This window comes from Neopelma chrysocephalum, unplaced genomic scaffold (genome assembly GCF_003984885.1).
Source record: "Neopelma chrysocephalum unplaced genomic scaffold, ASM398488v2 Primary Assembly neopelma1_59, whole genome shotgun sequence".
Lineage (NCBI taxonomy): Eukaryota > Metazoa > Chordata > Aves > Passeriformes > Pipridae > Neopelma > Neopelma chrysocephalum.
Genome location: NW_020897714.1, coordinates 14,753,034 through 14,778,527, shown reverse-complemented (window position 1 = coordinate 14,778,527; position 25,494 = coordinate 14,753,034). Strand labels below are relative to the sequence as shown.

The 25,494-nt window shown below is 37.7% G+C and overlaps 1 protein-coding gene across 11 annotated transcripts in view; it reads right to left on the bottom strand.

The window, feature by feature from the left end:
* Nucleotides 1-25,494, bottom strand: part of ANO4 (anoctamin 4) — a 181,572-nt gene that overhangs the window by 56,730 nt on the left and 99,348 nt on the right. For 6 of the 11 annotated variants that reach the window (XM_027679993.1, XM_027679994.1, XM_027679992.1 and 3 more), the window contains 4 exons: nucleotides 14,596-14,696; nucleotides 14,241-14,342; nucleotides 11,464-11,508; nucleotides 6,782-6,913 (listed from right to left, as the gene is read on the bottom strand). In XM_027679993.1, coding sequence (XP_027535794.1) covers nucleotides 6,782-6,913; nucleotides 11,464-11,508; nucleotides 14,241-14,342; nucleotides 14,596-14,696 — 380 coding nt within the window. Of the gene's footprint in view, nucleotides 1-6,781; nucleotides 6,914-11,463; nucleotides 11,571-13,777; nucleotides 13,834-14,240; nucleotides 14,343-14,595; nucleotides 14,697-18,136; nucleotides 18,143-23,983; nucleotides 23,995-25,494 lie in introns of those variants that run through there. The other 5 variants (XM_027680000.1, XM_027679996.1, XM_027680001.1 and 2 more) reach the window with 5 other exon arrangements.

The window sequence follows — 25,494 nt, the reverse complement described above, 5'->3', positions numbered from 1 at the left end:
TCGGAGAGGAGAGGTTCGGAGAGGAGAGGTTCGGAGAGGAGAGGTTCGGAGAGGAGAGGTTCAGAGAGGAGAGGAGAGGAGAGGACTCTTCATGACCAGAGTAGGCCAAGAACATGTCAGCGTTTTCAAAGGTTACTCACGAAGACATGGAGGAAGAAGAGATGCTAGTGTTCTGCAAAGGTGAAAATGGTGTGCCAAAATGAGTCCTCTGGATGTCCTGGCCCTTCCCAAACAATGTAATTATTTTGGGATAGAATTGTATGTAATAAATAATAAATAATAACACCCTCAAATAATAATAATCCTCACTTTTTTTTAATAAAAAAATCTTGCTTTTTTTGGTGAAAATGTCTGTAGAGTAGCCCTACAAATAGCAGCATCAGCATAATAAAGGGGGCAAGGGACCTCTGGCACAGGAAACAAAAATAGGTAGACATGAGCGAAAGGCACTGAAAGGCTGAGAATATCTCAAGTAGTTGTAGCTATGTGTCACAACATCCCAGTTAGAGGCTGACATAAATTAGGGCAATGCCAAGGAAGTTTCAATTTATCTCCAAAATCAGAGAAATTGTTCTTGTCAGGTGAGAATCAGGCAGCTCACTGTAGGACCCCCTTTCAACCACTGCCCTTTCCTTCCATGGACATTTCTTTCTCTGAAATTTTTGTGCTCCAGGTTGTCTTATTTCTGAATGTGACTGGTTAAATCCATATTCACAGAATAACCATCAAGGCTATTTCATGGTCTACAGCATCCAATAAAGAATTCAGAGACAGATTTTCTCAGTCTATGAAGAATCTCACACTTCAAATTTCGGTTCACAGAGGCCAGAGCTGAAGACATTTTCAAACTAGGTGCACATAAACATTTATCAGACATTACTGAGCTATAAACTGTATAAGGCAGAGGCTTTCTAGTGAGTTTTTTAACCTTTGTTGCTATAAGATGGAACATTTTACTCAGCCATTCTGTTTCTGCTGCCCTTGTTAGATTTTCAATATGCACAAGGATTTGAATATTCATAAAAGCACTACAGCTTGTCTTCAGGCTCAGTAAGGGCTTAGGCTTTATTTATGAGACAGTTCACTGAAGGTTTTTATTGCTTTGTTACCTCATTTGTAAGATAAAAAATAAGTAAGAATTAATAGACTATAATTTTTTTTAGCCATGAAGTTAATATATATGTAGATAAAGCCAGTGATTTGTCCCACAACAGCTATAGCCATTAGCCTGGTCCTGTAAGTCTTATTTGTGTGAAGTGTCCTTACTTAAAAGGAAAATCCCAATGAAGATAATGAGAGTACTTCTGTGAGGAAAGGTGCCACAGTTGATTCTTAATTAAACTCCCTTTAAAAATGTCATTGTGGAAAAATTGCTCTTACATTCACACTATAAGAGGCATGAAGAGTCAGTGAAGGTTAATTGCTTTGAAACTCTATTTGTAGCCTTCTTAATTAGACTCTGAACTGGAAACTTCAAACTATCTTTCCATGGATAACAAAGCACAACAAACTGTTGACTAGAGAAAGGCCTCAAATTAATGTAAATTCAACCAAGAACAAATTACCAGTGAATTCCTGTTCATACATTCTCTTTGGCAATTTTGCGGGTTGTACAAACTCCTTAATGGTAAATTTACCTCTTGAATATTTGAAAACCCATTTGAAAAAAACTGGGTTTACTTTTCAAATTATTTTGGAGAAGCAAAAGGCAGGAAAAGGCTACTTTCTGCTGCACTGGTAAGATACACAAGCCGAAAACTGACCAGTTGTGGTCTGTTTACAAAGCTACAAAGTGAGGATGTATGCATGCACTTACCAATGTGCATCTTTGCTCTTTGGGATCCACAGATACTGAAACATTCGATGTCTGACACTCACCGTACCTAAGAGGGTGTTCCAAGAAAATGCCTACTGCTGGAGGCAGTACAAATTAAGAGTACAGATGTTGTCCAAAGTAGTACTCATTGTATGAGTGATGTTTTCTTTAGCACAGGAGAAATGACCAACTCTGTACTCCCAGGTAAATCACTGAAGCTAGCTACCTGTTGTTGGCTGAGGTAAGAGCAGGTTTTTAGCTCATTTAACATCAGAGAAAGTGAATCATCAGCTGTAGTAGTAGCAACAAGATAAGCCTGCAGTATTGCAGTGAGAATATTACCACACATTTCTATACTTTATTTGTATGAAAGTGGGTATATTACGAGCACTTGCTCTTTATTTTCATTTTGCTTGACTTTTAACTTAAACTTTTTAACTTAAACTTTTTTTGTTTATCTAAAAGGAAATGTTTATTAATGGTTATCAGGGATTTTTCATATTATATGCCTAAAAGAGGATCACTTTAGGATGAAGAACGTCTTCAGACAGAGTGGCTCTCTCTGTTTCCAATTTGGCACATCACAGCCTCAGAAGTGCCAAAGTAAAATAGAGAGTCATGAAAGTGCCGAATCTCTCCTCCATCTTCTCTGCCCATTCCCCCTGGCCAGTCTTCCCCAGATGACTTCTTAGTTTAAATTGGTTAATTCAGAAATATTCACCTGAGATAGAATGAATTGAATGTATTTTTCAGGGATGCCCTGTTTCATTTCATTTGTCAGGCAATTAAAACTTCCAGAATCAGGAAGAATTTAAAAAACCCATTGCAGGACAATGTTTGGTAGCACAAAGATTTGTTTAAGGGCAGGATTTATAGAACTGTGATTCGCCATTTATAAAAAGCCATTTATCAACATATAGTTTTTAAACTGTAGATGTATTTAAAAACAAGAATGACCACCCTGGTTCAAAATAAGTAAGTGTCCATGCAGCCCTGTGCCTTGTCTCTAATTGCAGCAGCCCCCTGATCCATCCATGATTTTGGGGTGAGGCAGCTCGGGGGAATATGGGCACAGATCATTTTGGTAGAGATGGGATTTTTTTAAGATCAATTTGAACATCAGAGAAAGCTTAAAAAGTAACTCCACCCTGAGAGACACATTTCTTGGAAATGTGAAAAAGACACAGAACGAGGCCCTCCTGTACCACAAGAGGACATAATACAAATGAGAATCACTCCATTAACCTCTGGTAAACAGGGCCATTTTTGTTTAATTAATCCAGGTACTATACTAGTCCTCCTAATTGTGTAAATTTTTAATCTGATTTTCACTAAGTAATAAATATTTATTTTAAGTGGTTTATTTAATTATATATTAAACTAATATTTAACCAGAGAGTTTATTGCTTTTAGAAGAAATCTCTAAACAGCAATTAAAAGTATTTTCCTAGCTAACATACAGCTACCTAAGAAATTGCAGCTAAATGCTACTGTTACTATTCCCAACTGACTAGCAGCTCACTACATAAAATAACTAAGATGTAGTAGAAAAACATCTAATCATGTCTAAGGGAAAACATTTTTCACGTATTGTGCATTCTTGTAACTGATAATTTTCAGAATAAATGCTTTGATATAAATAAGACCTTTTCCAAGTTGTGGCTGCAGAAAAGAGACACTACTTAGAAGTCTACCCCAAAAATTATCATTTTGTATTCCACACAATTAAAAAAAAAAGGTAAAGTCGTGTAGAACTCCCTTCCTCCAAAAAGAGATTTCCTATTATTTAAGAAACAAGATGAATTTTGGTCTTCTATTGTACTGACAGTTTTGGGATATACCCTATAAGGCATGCCATAATCTCTGTAAAAGAAAACCTGAAGCCATGCTGCAAAACATATTTAGGCATATCTCACAAATGTCATTCTTGTATTTTCTTCTTTGTCTGTTTTGGAGGGAGGACAGATAGCTAGCTCTTAAAACAAACAATTTTTTTTCAGAAAGCTAGCCTTTCTCCACATTGGGCCTTTTTCCATCTGAATGAAAAAGAAAAATGCAAGAAAAAAAGGACAATCAATATCAAGACCTACTAAAATTGCCTGTGCTCCTTACACATCAGTATTGAAAAAATATTAGTTCCTATTGAAAAAAGGACTGATCAGCCATTGTTGGGTTTACTCTTAACTATTTTCCTCCCTAGACACTGAATTGTAAGTATTGTCAGTCATCTGTCTTTCCATGTTTTTAAAAGCAGCTATCACAAATGAAGACTGTACTCAGACCATGTAATAAACATCATCTGTATCAGACTGAAGACCTATGTGCAAAAGCTGTGGCTACATCACAAAACATAAACTACCTGTTCTTTGATGATGTGAAAAACATCTGAAGCTATGAAGAATGGAAGAAATAAGGAATTCTTGACCCAACTCCATAAATGCCTGTGACAATTATGTAGCCTCCATTATAACTGCATTGTAATGGCAGTATGATATGGCAAGAACACTGCAACAAAGCCTTAACTACCCCAAATATTAAAATGTATGGACTTTTCTTACCGCTGACAAAATGCAAGGTAAATTATCGTAACATTACTGTAGATGGCAATTCTTAATTTCAACATGTCAAGAATTTCAGTAATTATTTATCTTCACATTCCTAAAACATTATTGTGGTTCTCTGGATTGAAAATTAAAACACCTGCATGCAGCTCACTAGACAAATATTGAACAAGTCATTGTATTTCAAAATTCTAATGAGGCAAAACAAGACGGACGCAGCCAACAGGCTGGAGTATGATAGGAACATGACTGCTGTCAGAGCAGGAATCTTTTGGGAGGATTGGCCAATATTTTATCAGTCCCCACGAAAAAGGAAAGGAAGACTACACACAGAAAGTAAAACAGAAAATGTTGGGCCTGCTGGGGAGCAAAGTTTCCAATTCTGCAATGATGTAAAAGAAGTGCCAAGCAACAGCAGGAGTGTTAACAAAACTAACACAGTACTTAATAAATCCCTCATGCCAGTTTACGAACACAAACATGAGCCAGGCAGAAGAATGAAAAAAATATTCTGATTCATATCTGTCAATTTTCCTTTCAGCCATGAAAAAATACCCAAATCCTTTCTTATGTGCAGTAATTTCACAGAAAGTTAGCAGTTAATATTACTGTTAATAAAAATATTAATACTGTCCCAATTTATTAATTTTTTATTATCACTGGTCTACTCTCAAACTAACTTGCACGTACCTACTCTCCATCTTGCAGGGCACAACAACTGACCCATCTTTTTGTTCAATTATCAAACAGGCCTCTACTGAAATTTCCCTGGAGTTTTGCAACTGTTCTTGTTTTTCTGCTGATGGAAAGACACTACTTGTGGTAGAGGTTTATGTTATTCATTCTTATCGCAGCTAATATATCCAATCCCTGAAAGATTATTCATTCAAAGTGAGGTATTTTAGAGCACTGTGAACTTGGCTTCTCCCTGAATAAAAACATATATTTCAGAATTTTGGCTTTGAGCTACCTGTAATTCATTCTGTTAGTATCCTTGTCAGTGCTGCCTATTCTTTGTGGTTTTGCTGTCAGGTAACAATTCTTTCCCATATCACAAACGCTATAACTACCCATAAGACATACAAAATTTGACACCCCTTAAATTCAACATAAGCACTGAAAGTCATGTGGGGCTTTTTCTGTTCTGCATTTTGCAAGCGAATAAAGGCTTCTTGTAGTCGAATGATTTGTCAATGACATTGGTGCAATGCTGGTGCCATTGGTATGCTTGGAAAAATATCTGATCAGACCTATCAGTTTATACTGATAGGTCTAAACACTGGCATTTTGCAAGCTATTTTGCTTCTATAAAAATAAAAGTGAAACACAAAAAACCCGACATTGTCTGTTTTCTTTAGAGTTCTGTTTTTTCTACAGTCATAACCAGGAATGAAGTGCCATATCAGTGTTTCAACCATGTAGTGGGTTGGTTCTTTGGATTTTTTAGGCCTTCCTTAGCAATGGGGTCAGAAATCTAAGGAAGTATTCCATATTATTCCTTTCTGTAACACAACATATAAAAAGGCGCAGATAAGAGAGTTCACTCTCTTCTCTCTTCCAGTGGCTGAAGACGACAGGTCCCTCTCCGCAGACGGTCTTAGCTCGTATAGGCCAGGGTCTGCTGCTCAGACCTGCCATTATCTCCGGTCTCTCCGAGAGGTGTGGGGGGAGTGGGCTGCTGCCTTGCACAGCTCTGCTGTCCCGCTCAGGGAAGTATTTAATTAGTTTTTGTATTTATTCACTAGCTCTCTATTAGCGGGTATATTTAGGAGATATTTGTTTTTAGGTTTCTTTTTATCCCTGTTTCCCCCTCCCTTTTCCCTTTTTCCCCCTTGAGAGCTCCCTGTTGTGTGTAATATATTCAAATTGTATATATAATTGTAAATATATGTTATATATATATATTTGATAGAATCCCATTTTGTTCTAACTTCTTTCAGTTTTTTTTTCCTGTGGCTCGTTTTTTTTTACCCTTGCTTGGGGAGAGCAGGAGGGGGGAGGAGACAGCTTGGACTTGGTGGGAGAGCCAGGCCAAACTGATACAAACCATCAGTGCTAGAAGGACTAATTTTGATTATGCTAAAGATATAGAAATGCTGAGAAAAGAAGTTTTAATCACATCTTCAAGTGAAAAAGAACAACTGCAATTCTGACCTGAGAGAAAATGACTACTTTAGGGATGTATTTGAAATTCCAGTGAATTAAAAGGAACTTTCCCATTGATTTCCTTTAGCTTTGAGCTGGACCTTTAATTAAGAGAAATGCAGACTCTATCTCTCCCCTTTTGTGACAAAGAACTAATATGAAGGCACTAGTCTTTAAGACATGAACTAAGAAATTGATTTTTTCAAAGATGTATCTAGAAGAAAAAGTTTTCCTCTTGCAATTGTAATAAAATACTCACTGATGAATTCTTTGTTGGCTGAATGGAGCAGTATAGCAGTCATTCTCCTCCAGATCTGGCAGTGTTTCCTTGTCCAGTTTCATTGGCTTTCTGGGCAACCATCCTCGGAACCTGCTTATTTGCTTCTCGATCCTGCAGCACATGAAAAGTGTGAGCATTTGAAATAATGGTTTTTGTCACTACATTACTGAGCACAGGTTGTCAAAACAGGTCACTTAATATTTACAACTAGAAAAGATGCAATATCTTTTGACTTTTTTTGAGGTAGACCAAATTATACACGCTGAACTTAACTATTAATAATCAGCTTTCAGCAGTGGAGAATCTTATTTTGTCTCAACACTGCTGATGGTACTTGCTGCTATAATCTTATTAAGCTCAGTAAGCACCTGGTATGTCTCTAAACCTTTATTTCTCAGCTTTTCAGATAGCTTATAGTTCAGGTTTAATTGACGCAGTAGATTTTGGACATCTAAACATTAGAACACTGGATACTGTGACAGAGATCTTTGGCAGCTGAACCCCAGCAAGTTACACCCCTTTACTGCTCTCTGTACAGATTCTTACCTTGCAACTGATGCTATTAAAAAATAGGCTACTTTGTTCATTTGGTTCAATTGCAGTTTCTTGCAATTCTACAACCTCCATGAAACCAGCATACTCAGTGTACAGGTTACCAGGTGACTGCTATGCAGATTCTTACACTTGAAAGGTGAAAGCACACTATGATCAAGCTGGAGAAAGGGCAGATTTAACTACAAGTGCAGTCATGCAAAGATACACAGTGAAATGAAGGGAAGAATCAGGCCTGATTGGAGAAGACAATCTAAACAAAATTCAAATCCATACTAAAATCCTGTAATGAAAAATGCTTAAGAAAGATGATACATCTGGCACAATGAGCCCTACTCCCTCAGAAATCTCTAAAAACTTCAAGTCCTAGTGATCCCAGGCTGCAAAAATCACAGACTCCAGATTATGGACTATGCAGGTACTTCAGTAACTGGATGACTCTTTCCAGAATTGGAGCTAAAGGGCAAGAATTGACTTCTTTTGCACTTAAAGTTCAGTTCTGGGTGAAGCACAAGGACTGGAAATGTGGTTTGCTTTTTTTTTTTTTTTTTTTGACAGAAGCCAGCACAACAATTCTATGACCAGCAAATGCTGAGAGCTCTGCACAGTCAGTTTGAGGGAGGGTGTGTGAGAAAGTGACATGAAAGTATTACATGTTTTAATTTAAAATACATATAATATTTCCTGAAATATTTGACCTTCTCTCATCAGGTATTTTTACCTTGAATGAGAAAGCTAATGCTTGTTTTTAAACATGGACACATTTAAAAATTGTAACCAAATCAGCTCTACCTGTTTTGGTCCCATTTGTGTATTTTCAGTCTGGGAATAGCATGATGTAGGGAGATGTGTTGCGTGTATGCAAATTTATCATCAGGACTGTTTGGAAAAACAGGAATATATATATGTAAACATAACATGAGATTTACACTAAATTAATCATAAACTCTTCATGGGCAGTGTTTGCACTGACTCAGCAGTTTGGAGCACAGGAGGAGGTAGTTTGCAAATGCCTGTGCAGGTGAGATGTCAGATCCCAGGCCTGTAAAGGGCCCAATCCATTGTAGCTCTCCAGTTGCAGCATCCAGCCTGACATCCTTGAGCTAGTCTGTGTAGCCACTGACAGGAGCGCCAAGGGAAAGTTCTCTGCAGGGGAAATCCCTGTTTTTTGGCCTCCAGTTTTTCCTCTGTAAATGCCACCAGCTCTGTGCTACTATATATTCAACAGGCTTAGTGTGTCTGGATATGGAAAAGGGAAGCGGAATCAGGAAGAAAGCTTTTCTAAATATCCTGTTCCATTCTTGCTAACTAAAATCATTCGAATTCTCTAAGCTATTAACATGCTTGTGAATCTGCAATCCTTTCCCATTCATCCTGCAAGTCAATGTGTACATTTGAGATACTGCAGGTTTATCACACCACACAAGCACTCACAAAGGGACTGAGTGCTTTCCCCACTTAAGAGCAATGCATTATTCATGTTGGCTTCTCACTGAGTATACCCAGAATTTTAGTGGTTTGTCATTCCCAAGGCTCAGATTATTTGGCATGCTCAGTGAACCTGCTGGCAACAGGGGGCTGAGAAGGCTGCAAAACCTTTCTACAAGGAACAGAACATGCAGTACAGTGGGGAAGACACCCCCCACCCCCCCCAGTTATCTCCTTGAAAAGGAAAAATGACAAAATTTTTAAATTGTCTGCAGCTCATTCCAACAGTGCCACCAATCAGCAGTGCTGGCTTTGTATTCTACAGGAGCATCTTTCAAAAGGAAACAGCTGAAAGAGTGGTGTTGGTGCTAACACAGACACTCAGTGCTAAAAATCTACTATTTTTTATTACTTCTTCAAGGCTAATCCATGTCTCATTTTCCCTTATAGAGAAGCTTACATACAGCTGAATAGGGAAACGGTTTGGAAAGTGTGACCTACACAGGAACAATAAGGTGTATGGAGTGATGAAGCATTAGCCACTTAAAACAGTGTTTCAAAGACAGAATCTCTTCCACTTCAACCCTGCTCGTGCTCCCCAAGTCAAGTCTTTAGTTAGTACCCTCTTTCTGAATACATATTGTGTTTAACTTAAACAAGTTTATCTCAAATAATTTTAAATAAACTGTTTTCTCACTATGAAGTGGGGTAGGGGTAAAATCATTTTTCAAAGGAAAGAGAAAGTTAGGAAAATAAAAAAAAAGTTTTTAATTGAGACTGATTTTTATCTGTGGGTCAGCTTTCACAGAACCTTGTGCATATTCTAGTGCTAGATATTGTATTAGTTTAGTTCTAAACACAATGCAGGTGCTGGATAGGTACCTGATACCTCTCCTTTCCTTTAAAATACATAAGAGGAATCTTGTTATCTGAAGTTTTGAGATCACTAGAATTTTTCAAACAGAAAATTCAAGTCATGTTGACAAGTTGCAAGAGACCTGCTCTGGGTTTTGTTTTGTGACAAGCCTCTAAAATACATTTGCCCAAGTGGCAATATAATGTTTGTCTCAGCTCAAAAATGGATAAAGGCTTCAAGTACTTGTAATCTACACTGAACTAGGAGTAGAGGAAATAGATACTTTTATTGAAGCTGTGTATCTAAGTTTCACATAAGTGAAAATAAAGCTGAATGTTTTCTTTTTTCCCACTGGGGCTACTCAGTTATAGCTTTTCTACCTCAATTAGCTATTTATAGATCTGAACCCAAGTGTTCTCATCATTAAGGAACTAAATACCAGTAAAAGATAATACCTCTTCCCATTGAGACATTGAAATAGAAAATGAACATGAAGCAAAACTTCGTACATGGCATCTAAATGTTAGAGCCTTCACCTACTCCTTCTTGACCTTCTCTCATCAGGTATTTTTATCTTGGATGAGACATTGCTTTAATCAAAGCAGCCATATCCTTATTAAAGTCAAGACAAATGTCAAAGTTAACAGCCACTATACTATTTATTGTAAGGTGGGAATGGAAAGAGGGGGAGCATCAACAAATTTCAGAAGAATTGCATATACCTATTACCTTGGGCCAAGAGCTAAAATGTCTTAACTCCACAAAGTGCTCATTTGGTACTTACTAATATAAAGAAGCAAATACTATAATGTGAGATCAGTGCTGGTACTGTAAAGTCACCAGCACACTGTGACATAATTTAATATACAAAATACTTTTTAATATGTTCATACAGCACTGAGTGATAATATGTGATTTATTTTCTCATGGATGTGAATATAATGACATTATCTGCAAAGTGATACAGCTCTGTACTCCAAAAAGCAGATTTTTCAAATTAATTCTTCCCTCTAAGAGGTTCTTGGGAATATTTCAACTGACCTCAGCTTGACACAGTAAATCAGGTGCTAGACCCTTTTGAAAACCGTGTCACCAGCACTGTGGCATTAAATGCCAACATATGATCTGGTCTTTGCCAAGCCTGTATGATTTTTAGGCATTTTGGAGATATTTTCGTTTAATTGTTCAAGGTATCAAAAAGGAAATGCAAACTGCAGCATTGAAAGTGTTTCAGTGCATTAAGTCAGGCATAAACCAGGCATCAAACATAACTTTAAAGATATTTAATGATTGAGTGAAAGCACTTCAAAGATTTTTGGAAAATACTCATCTCTCAAGCTCAATAATGTTACACCAGAGATGAACTTGGTTCATTGCCTTCCTATCTACCACTAAAGTACTAAGCATCCCCACGGAGATAGCAATAAATAAATAATGCCATCACTATTACGAATAAGCAAGGTGCATGGAATTTAAAAAAAAGCTGTAACTGTGGTACTCGAACCCCAAGAAACTCCCTAATGAGCTACATGAAAAGAAAGAGATACAGTGTTTGCACTAACATACTTACTCTTCTTTGTAGAGTCCATCAACTATAAAATATTTCCTTATTCCTAAAGAAGGCATCACTGATAAAATGAATTGCCTCTTTTACATAGCAGATGCCTTAAAAATGCAACTTCTTTGTTGTTTTTTTGCAGATGTCCTATTGTGTAATCACTCCCTTCACCCTTCCTACAAACACAGCTAATAAATTTTCCTTCCAGCTTGACTTTATTTGGGTCCAAATGAACATAAACTGGAATGGCATAAGAATTGTACTCACCTATTCATGAACTTGTATCGGCGGTGCAGGTAATAGATTTTTCTCCTGGAAGAACAGCAAAAATGAAGCCAGTCGAGAAGAAAACCCATCGTCAGTTACAGTATGAACTAGCAAGGAAGGAAAGGAGATTGAAGACAGAAGCCTGTAAGAGGTGGAGGAAGAGACTAAAAGAGAGATTAACAGAACTGTCACAGGAAGCCACACAGACTCTGGTGGCATTTGAATTGCCAGAAGGTCATCATTTTCCCTTTGTCTCCTCCTTTTCTGCTATTTGTCATGTGTGAAAGATGGGGACCCAAAGATGTTTCTGTTTAGAGAAGTCCATAAACTGTTGAAGGAATTCTACAGGACTGACACAAATATGAATAAATTATCTGACAGCTACTAGTGAATTATTAAAGCTGTATTTGGTGAAACACAAAGGGAAATCACTTAGGAAAGCCAGGAAAGCTGTACCTTATGTTGCAATATGCCATTACACATGCGGTACCGAGCAAGATCAGTGATTGCTGTTGGGGCAATATCCCTTGAAACAGAATATAGGCTACACAAGCAAATGTGCATGTGCTCAGCACCCTACCAAGTGCGCAGCCACTCCTTCTGCTACCCATACAGGCACAGCTGGTTTCTGTTGTCAGTGAAATCAGTAAGACATGTAATGTGAGTGCAATCAGTAAGCATGTGATGAACAAGTGAGCAGACAGGGGTACGTGAGCAGACACATGCTGAATCCACTCTCAGCGGGCTTCCTGACCAGCCTTGCAGTGCAGAGTGGTCCCCTAACCATCATGTGTAGATCCGGGACAGGGAGTCCACCTCCCGTCCCACTCTCCTGCTGGCCCCTCTTGCTCTTCTCATAGATGCCTATAACACCACAGCTGTCAGGATTTGACCCATTACCTTCAGCACAGAGATCACATCTTCATGAGAGTTAGAAAATCTGAGGGCTCTTAAGTGTGAATTTGGACTGACACTCCTTACTGGAAGATTTGGGTGCCTGCCTGAACTCTGGCTACCTCCTCCAGAGGCTGACTTTGTCATCATAGAAGGTCATTGCTAAATCCAGGTGGTTTCTGTGTATTCTGAGAGGCTCCATTGTGTAATGCTGAACTGTACCACATCTGGAAAATGAAGGTTTACACCACACATATTCTGAATGTAGTGTAGGAATGGTGTTAGTACCTTGGAAGCAAGGCCTTTAAAATAAGACAGCACTCATGCTTTATAAACTGTGGGGAAAAAATTTGTTGGTATTCCAGGTTAATTTTCAGAATTTTTGACATTATTTTTGTTGGCAGAGTCCATATTGTGTTGGTGAAGTGACATTTTCAAAATTATTTCATGTTGGCCAGCCTTCTTTTGATAGTGTTATTTATCTTGCTCTATTCAATAGGAGCAACGAAGGGTCAAAGCTAAGCATTTCTGAAGATGCTATCCACTTCTTGATTTTGTTTCAAATATTCAGAGGTATCCACTCTTTTGGCAACTATGCTTTGAAACAGCATGGATTTCAATCAATGATGCATGGACCTTGCAGGATTCCAGCCTGAAATATCGTGAGTGATAAGCAATCAGCAGCCCTTAAAACAAGGGGTTACACAAAGGCATCTGGATACAGGCAGTCTAGACTTGTGGTCATTTTGTAAAATTCTGGTCCTTGTTTTTAAATGGTAAACAGTAGTGTTGCTTTTAAAATAAAATTGAAGAGCCTGCCCACCATACATTAGAGAATCACCATGATTTCCTCTTAACAATACTCTCATTGTGGTTGTAGAAAGAATGAAGCTGTGATCCAGAAGCAGTTAAAGAAACCTTTAGTATTTTCAAAGTTTTCTGTATCATCTGTATGGCACTTACTTTGCTATCTGCTGAGTGATTAGGAAAGAATAAGCTGCTCAGTGACTAAAATTGAAGTTCCTGGTGTATTTGTGAATCATAAGACTGTACTCTGCTACTGGGACAGGCCCATCTCAGTGAATGCCACAGAAGTCAAAGGAGACACACTTTTGGCCTAGCCTGTTGTTTCTATGGCTAGAACACTTTTAAAAAACAATATTAATATCTTGCAATGATTTGTGATAAATGGTTTTAGAATTTTCTCTTTAGCACTAAAAGCACAAGAAAGAGCAGCTGAAGATTTACTGTGAGAATGAAAACCAAAATAAATACAAAATAAGCCTACAATTTTGTCATTCGTACATATCCGTTTTTCCTTGCAAGTTCTGTACTGCTACAAGTTGTCTCATACCAGAGGTGTTTTTCATCCTTAGGTAAGAAAAAAACAGAAAGACTCCTACAATGGGCACCAGATTACTAGTTCCATATTCTGGGTCTGATAGTTTTCTTCCTCAGGAGTAATTCCATTAAAATCAATGGAGCTTTACATCTATAAACCCTGCTAATTGAAAGAAGAATCAATGCCTCTTAGTTCATGGGTTTTGGTCAGTTTCAGTCTTTATGCTACTTTAACAGTTCTGATAACCAGCAGAGTGAAAACAATATTTTACATAGAAAATTTTACCCCAACATGCAAATAATATTAAATTAATTAGAAAAATAATCTGAATCTCAATGTGCAATTAATTTGGTTGTCAGTATACATTCTCTATTTTCTCCACAGAAAAAAGCATTTATAGTCTGAATTGTTCTCCTATTAGATGGGTTACTTATTTATACTTATTTATGGGATACTAATTACATAATTACTATACAAGCATTTTACGGGTGCATACCAGATACGTTCAACAGACATGCACTCTCTGTGCTGCCTTACGTACCTGGATCTTCTTGACCTCCCATTGATTTCAATGAAATGTCCATTTAAAAAACAGCAGCGCACAAGTATGCAGGGGGCTCCAGCATTGAAGGGGTTAAAGGGCCTAAGAATAGAATACCCCATGAAAACAGCTTCACTGTTACAGCCTATCTTAATCGCAAACCAGTATTACACTGAAATTGCAGGCTTTTACAAGAAACAGCAATGAACATGGTATCTAAGGTACTCCATTTATATTTTCAAAAGATGTGTGGTATCTTAAAGAAGAGCTTGTCCATGTGCATTTTGGTGTTATCATATTAACTTTTCAGTACAGTGTGACTTTGGAAGTTGAGACAAGACACAACTAGACCTACCTGAAAGGCATTCTTACATTCATTAGTTCAGCATATTTGCCCAGGACCTCCCAAGGGGCATGCAGTTTCACAAAGATGATGTCACTGTTTGTTAGAGATGACTGCAAAAGAAAAACAAAACAGCCACCAGGGCTTACTTTTTCAAGTAAAATAGGAAGAAGCTGTGGTCAGAGGTCAATATCTTTTGTCACCCTTCCCAGCTCCCAATTCTGCCTCAAATGTGTAGTTCTATCAGTATTTTGTCAACTGATTTTACTTTTTCTTTTCTGAAACTCATGCTGTGACTCCCTTATGGCCTGCATGTGTGTTTCCTTCACATGGAAAAGAGGACCTAGAGGGGAGATTGAAGTGCATCTATGGGTTAGTCAAGTGTTGGGTGGAAGTAAGGTTGGCGGGTAAATCTGGGTCGGAAAGCTTGGTCCTGAATTTCAGTTAAAAGCTAAATGGCAAGTCAAGATTGATGCTTTCAACTGATATGGTTTTATGCGTTCACACAGAAGTGCAGACTTGTGGAGGCACATCTAGCAACCAAGACAAGTTTGTATGACAGTGTGGTTTTATTTCTGTTGCCTCACATGGACAAATAATGAAGTCCAAGCTACCGAGCCATGGTTGTCAGCATCTCTTCCTCCTGCTTCCCTCTTGGCCACATGAATTCTGAGTGTTGGAACTAAAGTCAGTGGGAGAAAACAAAAATTGATGCTGTCTAAAGCATAAAATATTGTCCAGATTTGTTGCCCAGAGAGGTCAAGGGCCATGACTATGCCAGCAAGATCTCTTCCCAATGCTACCATCTTCTTTACTATGGATTGTACACAGCATGAAGAGAACTGTATGTAGGGTGTGCACATCAGAATGGTTGTTACCTAGCAGAAAGCTGCATGGCAAAGACCAGTGAATATGCATCAAAGAGGAGAAGAAAAGAAATTTAGCTCTGTTTGCACTCAGGAGGAGACACAGTGCTTTACAAGAAAGCTACATCAGGGCTGGCTGAAGCTGATACGAGAACACAGAGCACCACATGATAATACTAGAAGATATAATGTTCAAATTCTAATGAAAATTAATGAAATTTTCATAAAATAACATACAGTACAGTTTTAGACAACCAAATGGATGGCATTCTAAGAAAATATGAAGACAGAAAATCAGGCAAGAAAATTGTTAGTTAGCTTTGGGGATGATTTCCTAGTTTTTTAGACACTGTATTATGTTCAGTGTTTCTCACATAAATTTTTGGCTAACACAACTTACTGGGGGTTCTTAAATCTAGTGTTGTTTATCTGGGAACTACTATGACTATATGGTTGGTAGGCTAACATTTATATTTTTGATGCCCTTCCTCCATTATCTTGATAAATGATGAAATTATTGAAACTGCTATAGCACATTCATGTCCTTGGAGTAGCTAAAACATTACTACTAGTTTGTGACATGATAGGAATGAAAGCTCCAACAGTTAAGATATATATGCATGATTTTCTTTAGCACATCAAAACAAAAGAAGAAAAAAACCCCAACCCAATCACTACAGAGGTAACATTTTTTAGACAAATATAATATTGGAACATAATGAACACAGAGAAATATTTGTACTCAAAGTTTCACTGGGCTGCATGAAAAAATGGATTTAACAGATAAAGAAACAAATGACTTTCTGGTGTTAAAAATTGCAGAAAAAAATCTTGCAGTTCTTTTGCTGATGAATTTGTGAAAAATATTTCAATACAAAATGATACAACAGCAACAAAATGCCCCCAAGAGACTTGCTTCAGAGACAATGAATTCACTTGTACTCTTTCCATTGACTTTAATGGATTCTAAATCAGGCTCCAATTATGTTTTTCCTTTATAGGTACATTTCACAAATTAACTTATATTTTCCCATAAGACTTTAGCAAGTAGATACCACAAAACCAAAACTAAATTTTGCTGCTCTAAAAATCTCCTGCAAACTGCTCTCTCAAAGATGAACTTAAATCAGCAGTGGACTGGCAATTTTGTGATAAACATCTTGGATTAAAAAACAAAACAAAACAAAACAAAATCCATCAAAACCCAAAAGAACCATCTAATAAGCCCAGTATATAGAAGAAAACTACAGTCCTGACACACCAATAAAAATTGAGAAATGGAAGAAATTTATTAAAAACCGCCTATAGACTTAGTGATGGCTGTCAAACAGGAAGCTTATAGGGATTTTCCAGCATATTGCAGTTTAAGCCATACATACCTTATGAAGATGCTGTTTCACAAATGAATGCTATCTTCATCTAAATTTTATTTCTTATGTGTTATGTTTTTATACAGAAACACGAAAACTTCCAAATAGTTATCACAATACAGATGTTTAAAGAATATTTTTTTACTCAATATGTTGCAGTTATTTTATCAGCTTTGTCAACAGAAGATCTAACCAAAATACATTTGGGATGTTCAGTTATGTTCAGGAGAAAAAAAAACAGCACTGAGTTATTAATATGGAAATCCATTTCTCTTTGGTTTGCTCATATTAAGTGTTCATAAAGAACAGCACTGAACAAGGCTGAGAAAAACAAGATTGGAAAGAGAATAACAAATCCAGATGGAGGGCCAATTGAATGGACTGTCACTCTTGCTTAATCTAGGGAGAAAATAGCTAACCAAAATATCTGGAAAAACCCAGGATGAACATCATCTTAGTTCCAAAAATAATTCAGTGAATAAAATCTCCTAAACTTTCTTGGTTAGATTAGTATTTAGACACAGTATCCTTCAGTATATAACTCTGTCATTGAGAGAAGAGGAGCATTCTTCTGTAATCAGCCTAAGGTTTGGCTCATCGAATGGTTTGGAGATATAAACTCAATTTCACATTATGGGAACATGCAAACAAAAATCAATGTAACATTACTCCCTTTTGAAATTTAACTAAGACAACTATTGACATGAGCAATCTGCTAGAAAGTGGTATTTTGATGATGAAGAAAGAAAAACAGAGGAATCAAGGGGACAGACAATGAGATAAAACACTTAGCAAACACAAAAATGGAATAAGTCTTTGGAATTGACTTGTGGCACCAGTGCCTCTGGAGTTATCACCAAGCAATAACAGTCAGAGTACCTACGATCAAACAAATTGGTTTGATCAAACTGATCAATCAAATCAAATTGATTTATTTCCTCCCATAACAAAATGGATTTCTTCTTGTCAGTAATAACATTCTTGCTGGTCTTCAGAACAGTGCAAACTCTGGGTGAGAAGAGACTTACCAGAACTAGAGAACCACAGACTCATCTAAGTTGGAAGGGACTTCTAGGGGTTATCTGGATTTAGCCTCTTGCTAAAGAAGGGCCACCTGAGATCAACCTGCTCAGGCAGGGGCTTGTCCCATTGAGTACTGAATATCTCCACAGGCAGAGACTTCACGGCCTCTGGGCAACCCACTGACTGAAATTGGCTAGAGAAAAGAATATTTTCTATGGAAGAATGGCTCTCTTCTCTAGAGAAATACTGTATTAAAACTACCAGTTTCCAGGCTTGCATTCTTTACAAAACAACTTATTTCTTAGAAGAACTTTATTTAATTGTTATTCTCATTGAGAAACTGCAGCAAGGTGCATTTACTTTAACTGAACCCTGATCTTCAAAGCGGGTTTGTATGGTAGAATTCAGATGATCAGAATCTGGGTTACAGATAGTCAATATACTTTCTGGCTTTACTGACAAACCACTTTTGTACCATATCATTGCTGCCAGTCGTGGAATACAGGCTGTACCATAAGACCACAATTATAGATTTGCCCTTCTGGCAAGACTACCTTTCTGTTTTACCATTAAGTTTATAAAGACATTTTTATTTCCCAAAGAAAACCAATCAAACACAAACGTGTTTAAAAACTAAGCTCCATATTCTTCTCCAGTATCACAAATATAAGGAGTGGAAGAGACTAAAGGGGGGCCGTTATATAACTCCAAAAGCAGAAACACCAGCTTTGGTGAGTTACAGTCATCAGGTTAAGGAAAACTTGCAAAGTTCAGGTTCTCATTCTCCTTCTAAAGTAAGCGCAGAGTGGTGATAACTGCTGTTTAATTTCTGGCTACTAAACACACATGTACTCCTGCAAGCATTCGAATGCTTTTTGATGGCAGGAGTTAAACATATATATTCGTTATTGACCTGACTCTGCTCATTCTGAGCTTACCATTGCTAGCTTGAATGGAAGTAAAGTTATGCTGACATTGCCTATCTCTTGAAAAGCCCATATTTTGCTGTATTTGCAGGCTGCCTTCCAGGAACAAGGCTAGAAATTAGTATCTTTTGTCAAATATCCTTTTGAACATTCTCCTCCTGCTAACTAATTCTAGTTAATTTTCAATAATATTGTCTAGTCATTTTAATACAAAAACAACTGTAGGTACTCATCTTGATACAAGCATTTCTTGAGTCTAAAAGTTAAAAAGGTGAGAAAACAGATTCACAGGATACAACCTTGAAAAAGGGTAAAATTACAGTGCCTCCAGTTGAATGGCACCATTGTTTATTTGCCTTGAGGCTAATAGGCAGGTTTTAATTTAGGTATGAATAACAATAGGGGAAAAAAGTTAAAAAGCCAGACTGAAAAGAGTTCTTTAATTTTTGGTAAACATAGCTAATTTCTGGAAAGACCATACTGTGGCAAAAGCCAGAAAAGGAGAGAAAATCAACATACTTCCTCTAGTAACAATTCTCTCTATAATCTAGCTCTGTACAGTGTCTGAGTGCTGAGTAGTAAATAATAACTACTACAGGTTCCACTGTTTTTGATAACTACTCTGTTATCTTAAAAGCACAAATTGATTTGCCTTACGGAGGTATTTTAAGTGGAAAAAAAACCCCAGCAAATTTTAGTTGATTAAACTGTTCTTCCTCAGCCAAACCAAAGTACTTTTAAATTCACAAGGGTAATTCCACAGAACAGTTAAAGCAGCGGGAATATGCTGCCAGTACTTTTCAAGTGTATAGACTACCACAGTACCATTGTTTAGGTACTGTCAATATATGTTCGGTTTCAGGGAAAATATTACATACACACAGGCGTTTACCTCCACGTTCATGCCTCTGAGGAATCTAATAAATAGCAGTGCTAATATCTTTCACACATGTAGTTTCAACCAGAAAACGGGTTTAGTGAAAAAGGGGAATACACTGTTCACATTTATTTAGGATTTTAAGAAACTTTTGACTTAAAAGAAACCTTAGGGCAAAGGCAGAAAGAATGAAAATAAGAATAAAAAAAGAAAGCCCCAACCAAAAAATAGAAAGCTATTGATAAAAACAATTTTTATCTGAGGACACTGACACGTAAAATGTAGAATAACTTGATTTAAGGATTTAAGCCACATGATTACATTTTAAAATAATTTTTACATGAAATCTCATGGCAAAATGCGATGATGAAGTAAAGCTTTATTTTCACTTTGCAAAGTACTTCCAGAGGTTCTGCTTCAGCGGGGTCAGTAAAGAAGGCAGGTGGCTGCTTATTGCCAGCATTCAGGCAATGTGTCATCTAATCCAACTCAGAGCAGGTGGCATTGTTACAGTGTTTAATTTCTGGCCGTATTTGACAGGATCGCAATTCTGAAACAGAACAAGGGGAAACACTTGCAAATGTCCTTCCATGTAGACAAAAATATATGAGTGGGAGGACAACTTCAAGAACAGGGTAGTTTACTTGAGTAGAAGTAAAATGCAAACACCATCTCACTGCTCAAATTTACTGTGCAATGACGAGCTCACAATCTGCAATAGGGAGATACAAATTCAAGATAAGAAAAAATGCGAGAAAGGATGCCTTTAATTCCAACTGATATAATATAAATCCACTGGATGGATCTCACAGTAAGGTAACTTAGATGTAGGAAATCAACCATGGAAACAATATCTTCTGACTTGGGCTTCACTTCCTGGATAGAAGAATTAGAAATACCTGCAGGATGACTGTCCCAACAGCAAAGGTTGATCTGACTGTGAGGTAGCGATAAAACCTTTCTTGGTAATCCCATCAGCAAATACTGAATGCATACAGGTTTGACGCATCTGGGTAAGATTTCAGTGACAACATTTCAGTAAGCTAATATTCAGTAAGCTATTTTATCTGACAAATATCTTTTAATTCCTCTAGACTGGAAAATTGCTATAAATTTGTGAAATCATTATTTGCATATTTAAAAATGCAGATAGCTAAAACCTCTGAGCACAAATATGTATTTTACTTATGAACACAGTATTTGATATTGTCTCTTTACATGAAACATCTGTTATGGGCTGCAATTTTAGATTAAAATTGTTAATATTTTATACAGTGATGGTTGAGTTCATTAAACCTATGGGCCAAAAAAGGTCTCTTACGTACAATATTTTACTTTTGGCATCATAGGCCATTAAAAATACATCATATAATTGAACTACATTTTATAAGGCATCTTCCTTTGTGATTTATCCCAAGAGCAAAATATAAAGCCAATATTTTTCCAATATGGATTTATGTCTCATTAATAATTTTTTGGAGGAGAAAATACTTACATGTAATGAATTGTCTATTAGATATTCATGTTTGCTTTTAGGGGCTTATTGTAAAAATATTGCATTGGCAAAGAAAAAGGCAATTTATTTTTTGTCCAACACTTAATTCCACAAACTTAATAATCAATCAAACACACAAAACATACAGGCAGGCTTATTATAGCTTTTGCATAAAAATAACCTAGAGAAAACTGAACAAGCTGCTTATCATTGCATCATAAGAATAATATAGGTCATCTAGTCAAATCTCCTGATCTAAGCAAATAGAGTGGTTTGTGGAGTCTTGAATATCTCTGTGGATGGAGACCTTGTAACCTCTCTGGGCACCAGAGCGTCTCTGGACAGAAAGGCCACAACTACACTCCCACGTGGATGCATAAGTGTTTGCAGCAGCCCAGGTTCTGAGCATGTGCCCATACTCAAGCAATATGAAGCTCTTTGGTTGTCCAACTCCATCTTCAGAGTCCTGTTTCTCAAATCATACAGTCAAGGAAGACAAGAAATAGTTATATAGCTATTAACCTACACTCAAAGTCTTTTCACTGCCAACCCTTTCCAGGATGCAGTGAACTCTTCTGTAACTCTCTGTGTTCCTCTGTATTTGACAGTGCGATTCAAAATTCTTTCTAAATAGAGACACAAATGAGCTCAGCAAGAACATAGCTAATCAAGAGCCTACTCTGAATGACACTGTCAGGGGAGAGGCTTCAGTCCAGTCTACACAAAACAATAAAGCCCCGGGTTCTTTAAGTCAGCTACACGTCCACAACATGAGTAAATACAGGCAGAGATGTTAGCCCTGGCTGTAGAGGGAGTAGTGGGGTAATGCACATGCATGTTAGCATGGTTTATTAGGTTGGGTGCTATCCCATGCTGATATGACTATCTTACCTAAGTCAGTTGGTAACACCTGGATGAACAGGACACACATGTGCCTCTGCTCTCCAGGAAAGTTAGAGAAGAGCACTCTGACAGGACCTCCTCAGACTTAATGCAGGTTCTCATTTTCCAGGAAAGAAAAAGTACCAAAGCAAAAGCAAGGCCCAGTTAAATGAAGGGGAAAGTTGTATGTGAAGAATGCAAATCATTCACAACTCTACCAGGTACAGTTTCCCATAAACTGATAGTCTGGCGACTCAAATGCCTGTTCCCTCGACTCATATCTCAATTTTCTGTGCCTTGTTTATCTTACTGCTAGGATTATTAGAATCAGAAAGAGTTTGAGGAGCCATCTTCTGATAATTCATTTCACATTGTTCAACTCCTTGCTGCAAAACTCTTCTACCTGGCTCATTTAAATACAGAGACATCAACAAGACATTTTTCCTCACTTCTTCCATGTTATACAAATAGCAAAAAAATACAAATATACAAAATCCTTTAATAAGATACGCACAAAGTGAATTTCTGAGTAATTTCATTCTGTAGTCTTACTAAGGTACTCAAGTGATCTGATTCATTGAAAGGATGTAAACAAAATATTACAAGGAAAGCTGTCTTGGAAATTTGCCAAAACACATGATAGAGCAGCCGTCTCTCCAGATATGACACTGTTACGGTAGAAGGGGAAGTTCTTTCCAAAGAAAAGTAGGAGGATGAGACTAGGTTTGATTACCATTATTCAATTCACAATTCAGATTAAAAATAATTAAATAGGTTTACCTTCTTTTAAATTGCAAATCATGCTCAGACTGTGTAAGACTTCCCCCAAAAATTACATACAAAACAGCAAGAGATAAAGGCAAATCCATCTCAATATGTTGGCTTCAGCAAGCCACAGTTCCAGGTTGACCATAAAAAGAAATCTCATGCTTTAGTGCAGAGGGGAAATTTCTAATAACTGATGGTCTACATGATTTTTCACCTGTCTCTGCTCAGCTAAGCTCAAAGTAATTTTACCTCTGTATGAAACTAGATCATGTGATGTTAAAAAACCACACATCGAAAACAGAAGGAAAAAAACCCACTCTCATAAGCAAAGGTAGAGTAATTAGAATCTAACTGGAGACAAGAAGAAATTGAAATACATAATGTCTGCAAACTAAGAAGAACAACTACTGCATCCTTTGTGCATGTCTGTATAAATCCCTTAATTTGTTAGACATGGTTTAAATGAAATAAGGTCAAGATATGGCAAGGGCTAATTATGATTTTGCTTCGAGCTATTCTAATTTATTTTGATAAAGCAACATCCATACGTGGCATACGTGGTATTGTCAAGGCAGACACCTAAACATGAGCTCCACTATTGATCAATTATTGCTGTTCCCTGTGTGCTCATTGACATAAGGTGCTGGAGGAAAACACCTCCTGTATGACACAGAAGAGCAAGGCAGCACCAGATGGAGCTCAATATCTTAATTGTTCAGATAAATTTGATAGAGCACAGGGATGATTTTCTCTCCTAGTTCAGAGCTCTTATATGCAGGGTTAATGAGAAGAGTTACAGAACAAACAAGTTTTTTTTAGTGAAAGACAATATCACTATCACATGAGATAACATTAGTTTTTATCAGATTGCATATGTTGCAAAGTGGTGGTACTAGTCCTAAAATTGTTTGCTGAAAAATACCGAATTTTGACACACCTATGATGCTGTTAAACTAAGGCCACAAGTAACACATATACTGGAAAAGAATCCCCCTCTCCATATTCACTTGCACCACAAAAACTGCTGTAATGTCAATGTAACTTTTCTCTTACCAGGTTCCCTCTCGCCACCACAGAAGGCAACTAGTCCTACCCATCACTCTGGCTGTGTATGATGTATGATGGAGGCAATTCCAGCCTCTGCCAATGACAGCCTCTGGAGCACAATAAATTAGTGATCTCTTTTTTCGAACTTCAATTTGAAAAGGTAAAAGGAAGTAATCTTAACTTTTTAACTGGAGGAACCTTGCATAAAATATACATATACAAAATTCCTCAAACTACCAAGGGAAAAAGAATGTGGGAATTCTTGGTTTTTCCAGATGGTATTTAAGCCCAAAATAGGAGAAAATTGAAGGTTTTAAAATACTTTTTTTTCTGACAGCACTTAAGTGAAGGACCCATCTAACGTGGAATCACACACAGAATCACAGAATCAACTAGGTTGGAAAAGACCTCTGAGATCATCGAGTCCAATCCATGACCCAACACCACCCTGTCAACTAGACCATGGCACTGTGTCACATCCAGTCTCTTCTTAAATACCTCCAAGGACTGTGACTCCACCACCTTCCTGGGCAGCCCATTCCAATGTGTGATCACTCTCTCTGTAAAGAATTTCTTTCTAATGTCTAACCCAAAACTCCCCTGGCACAGCTTAAGACCGTGCCCTTTTTTCCTACTGCTGGTTGCCTGGGAGAAGAGACCAACTCCCACCTGGCTACAATCTCCTTTCAGGTGGTTGTAGAGAGTGATGAGGTCTCCCCTGAGCCTCCTCTTCTCCAGGCTAAACAACCCCAGCTCCCTCAGCCTCTCCTCATAGGGACTGTGCTCCAGTCCTTTCACCAGTCTCTTCACCAGTTGCTCTTCTTTGGACACTCTCCAGCAGGTGCAGCCTCACCAGCACTGAGTACAGGGGCAGAATCACTTCCCTGGTCCTGCTGGCCACACTGTTCCTGATACAGGCCGGGATGCCATTGGCCTTCTTGGCCACCTGGGCACACTGCTGGCTCACGTTCAGCTTCCTGTTGATTAGAACCCCCAGGTCCCTTTCTGCCTGGCTGCTGTCCAGCCACTCTGTGCCCAGCCTGCAGTGCTGCAGGGGGTTCTTGTGGTCAAAGTGCAGGACCCAGCACTCGGTCTTGTTAAATATCATACCATTGGATTCGGCCCATTTTTCTAGCCTGTCCAGATGCCACCTCCTTTTTAAAACATGAAAGGTTAACAGAAAAATATCAAAACGCTAATAAGAAAAAAGTTCTGGATAAAAACTGAGCAATCACCACCACGGTACATAGTTGGTGGAAAGAGCAGTGACAGCAACACTGACAAAAAACCAGAAAGTCTAATGTTGAAAATGTCACCAAGTAACTAAAGTGATGTAATTATCTACCATATGAAGTTTTTAAATGTATAATGAAGAGCAAAGGAAAATGGGGGGAAAAAAAATCATGTTCTGTTCTTAGGGAAATGGCTTCTCAAATGACACTCTAGGTCTGACAAACACACTATCATAGCACAGAAGGCAGAGATAGAGAGGTGGCTGAGAGTTAAAAAATGCAGAAAATATGAACATCACTGTTAGAATCAAGAAGAGAAGTCATCAACAGAAGCCAGACTAGGGTAAGGTGTGTGAAGAGGAAAAAAAAATCAAATTAAGACCAATCAGAACTTAATTCCCCAGTCCTTTATGTTGTGTAACTAT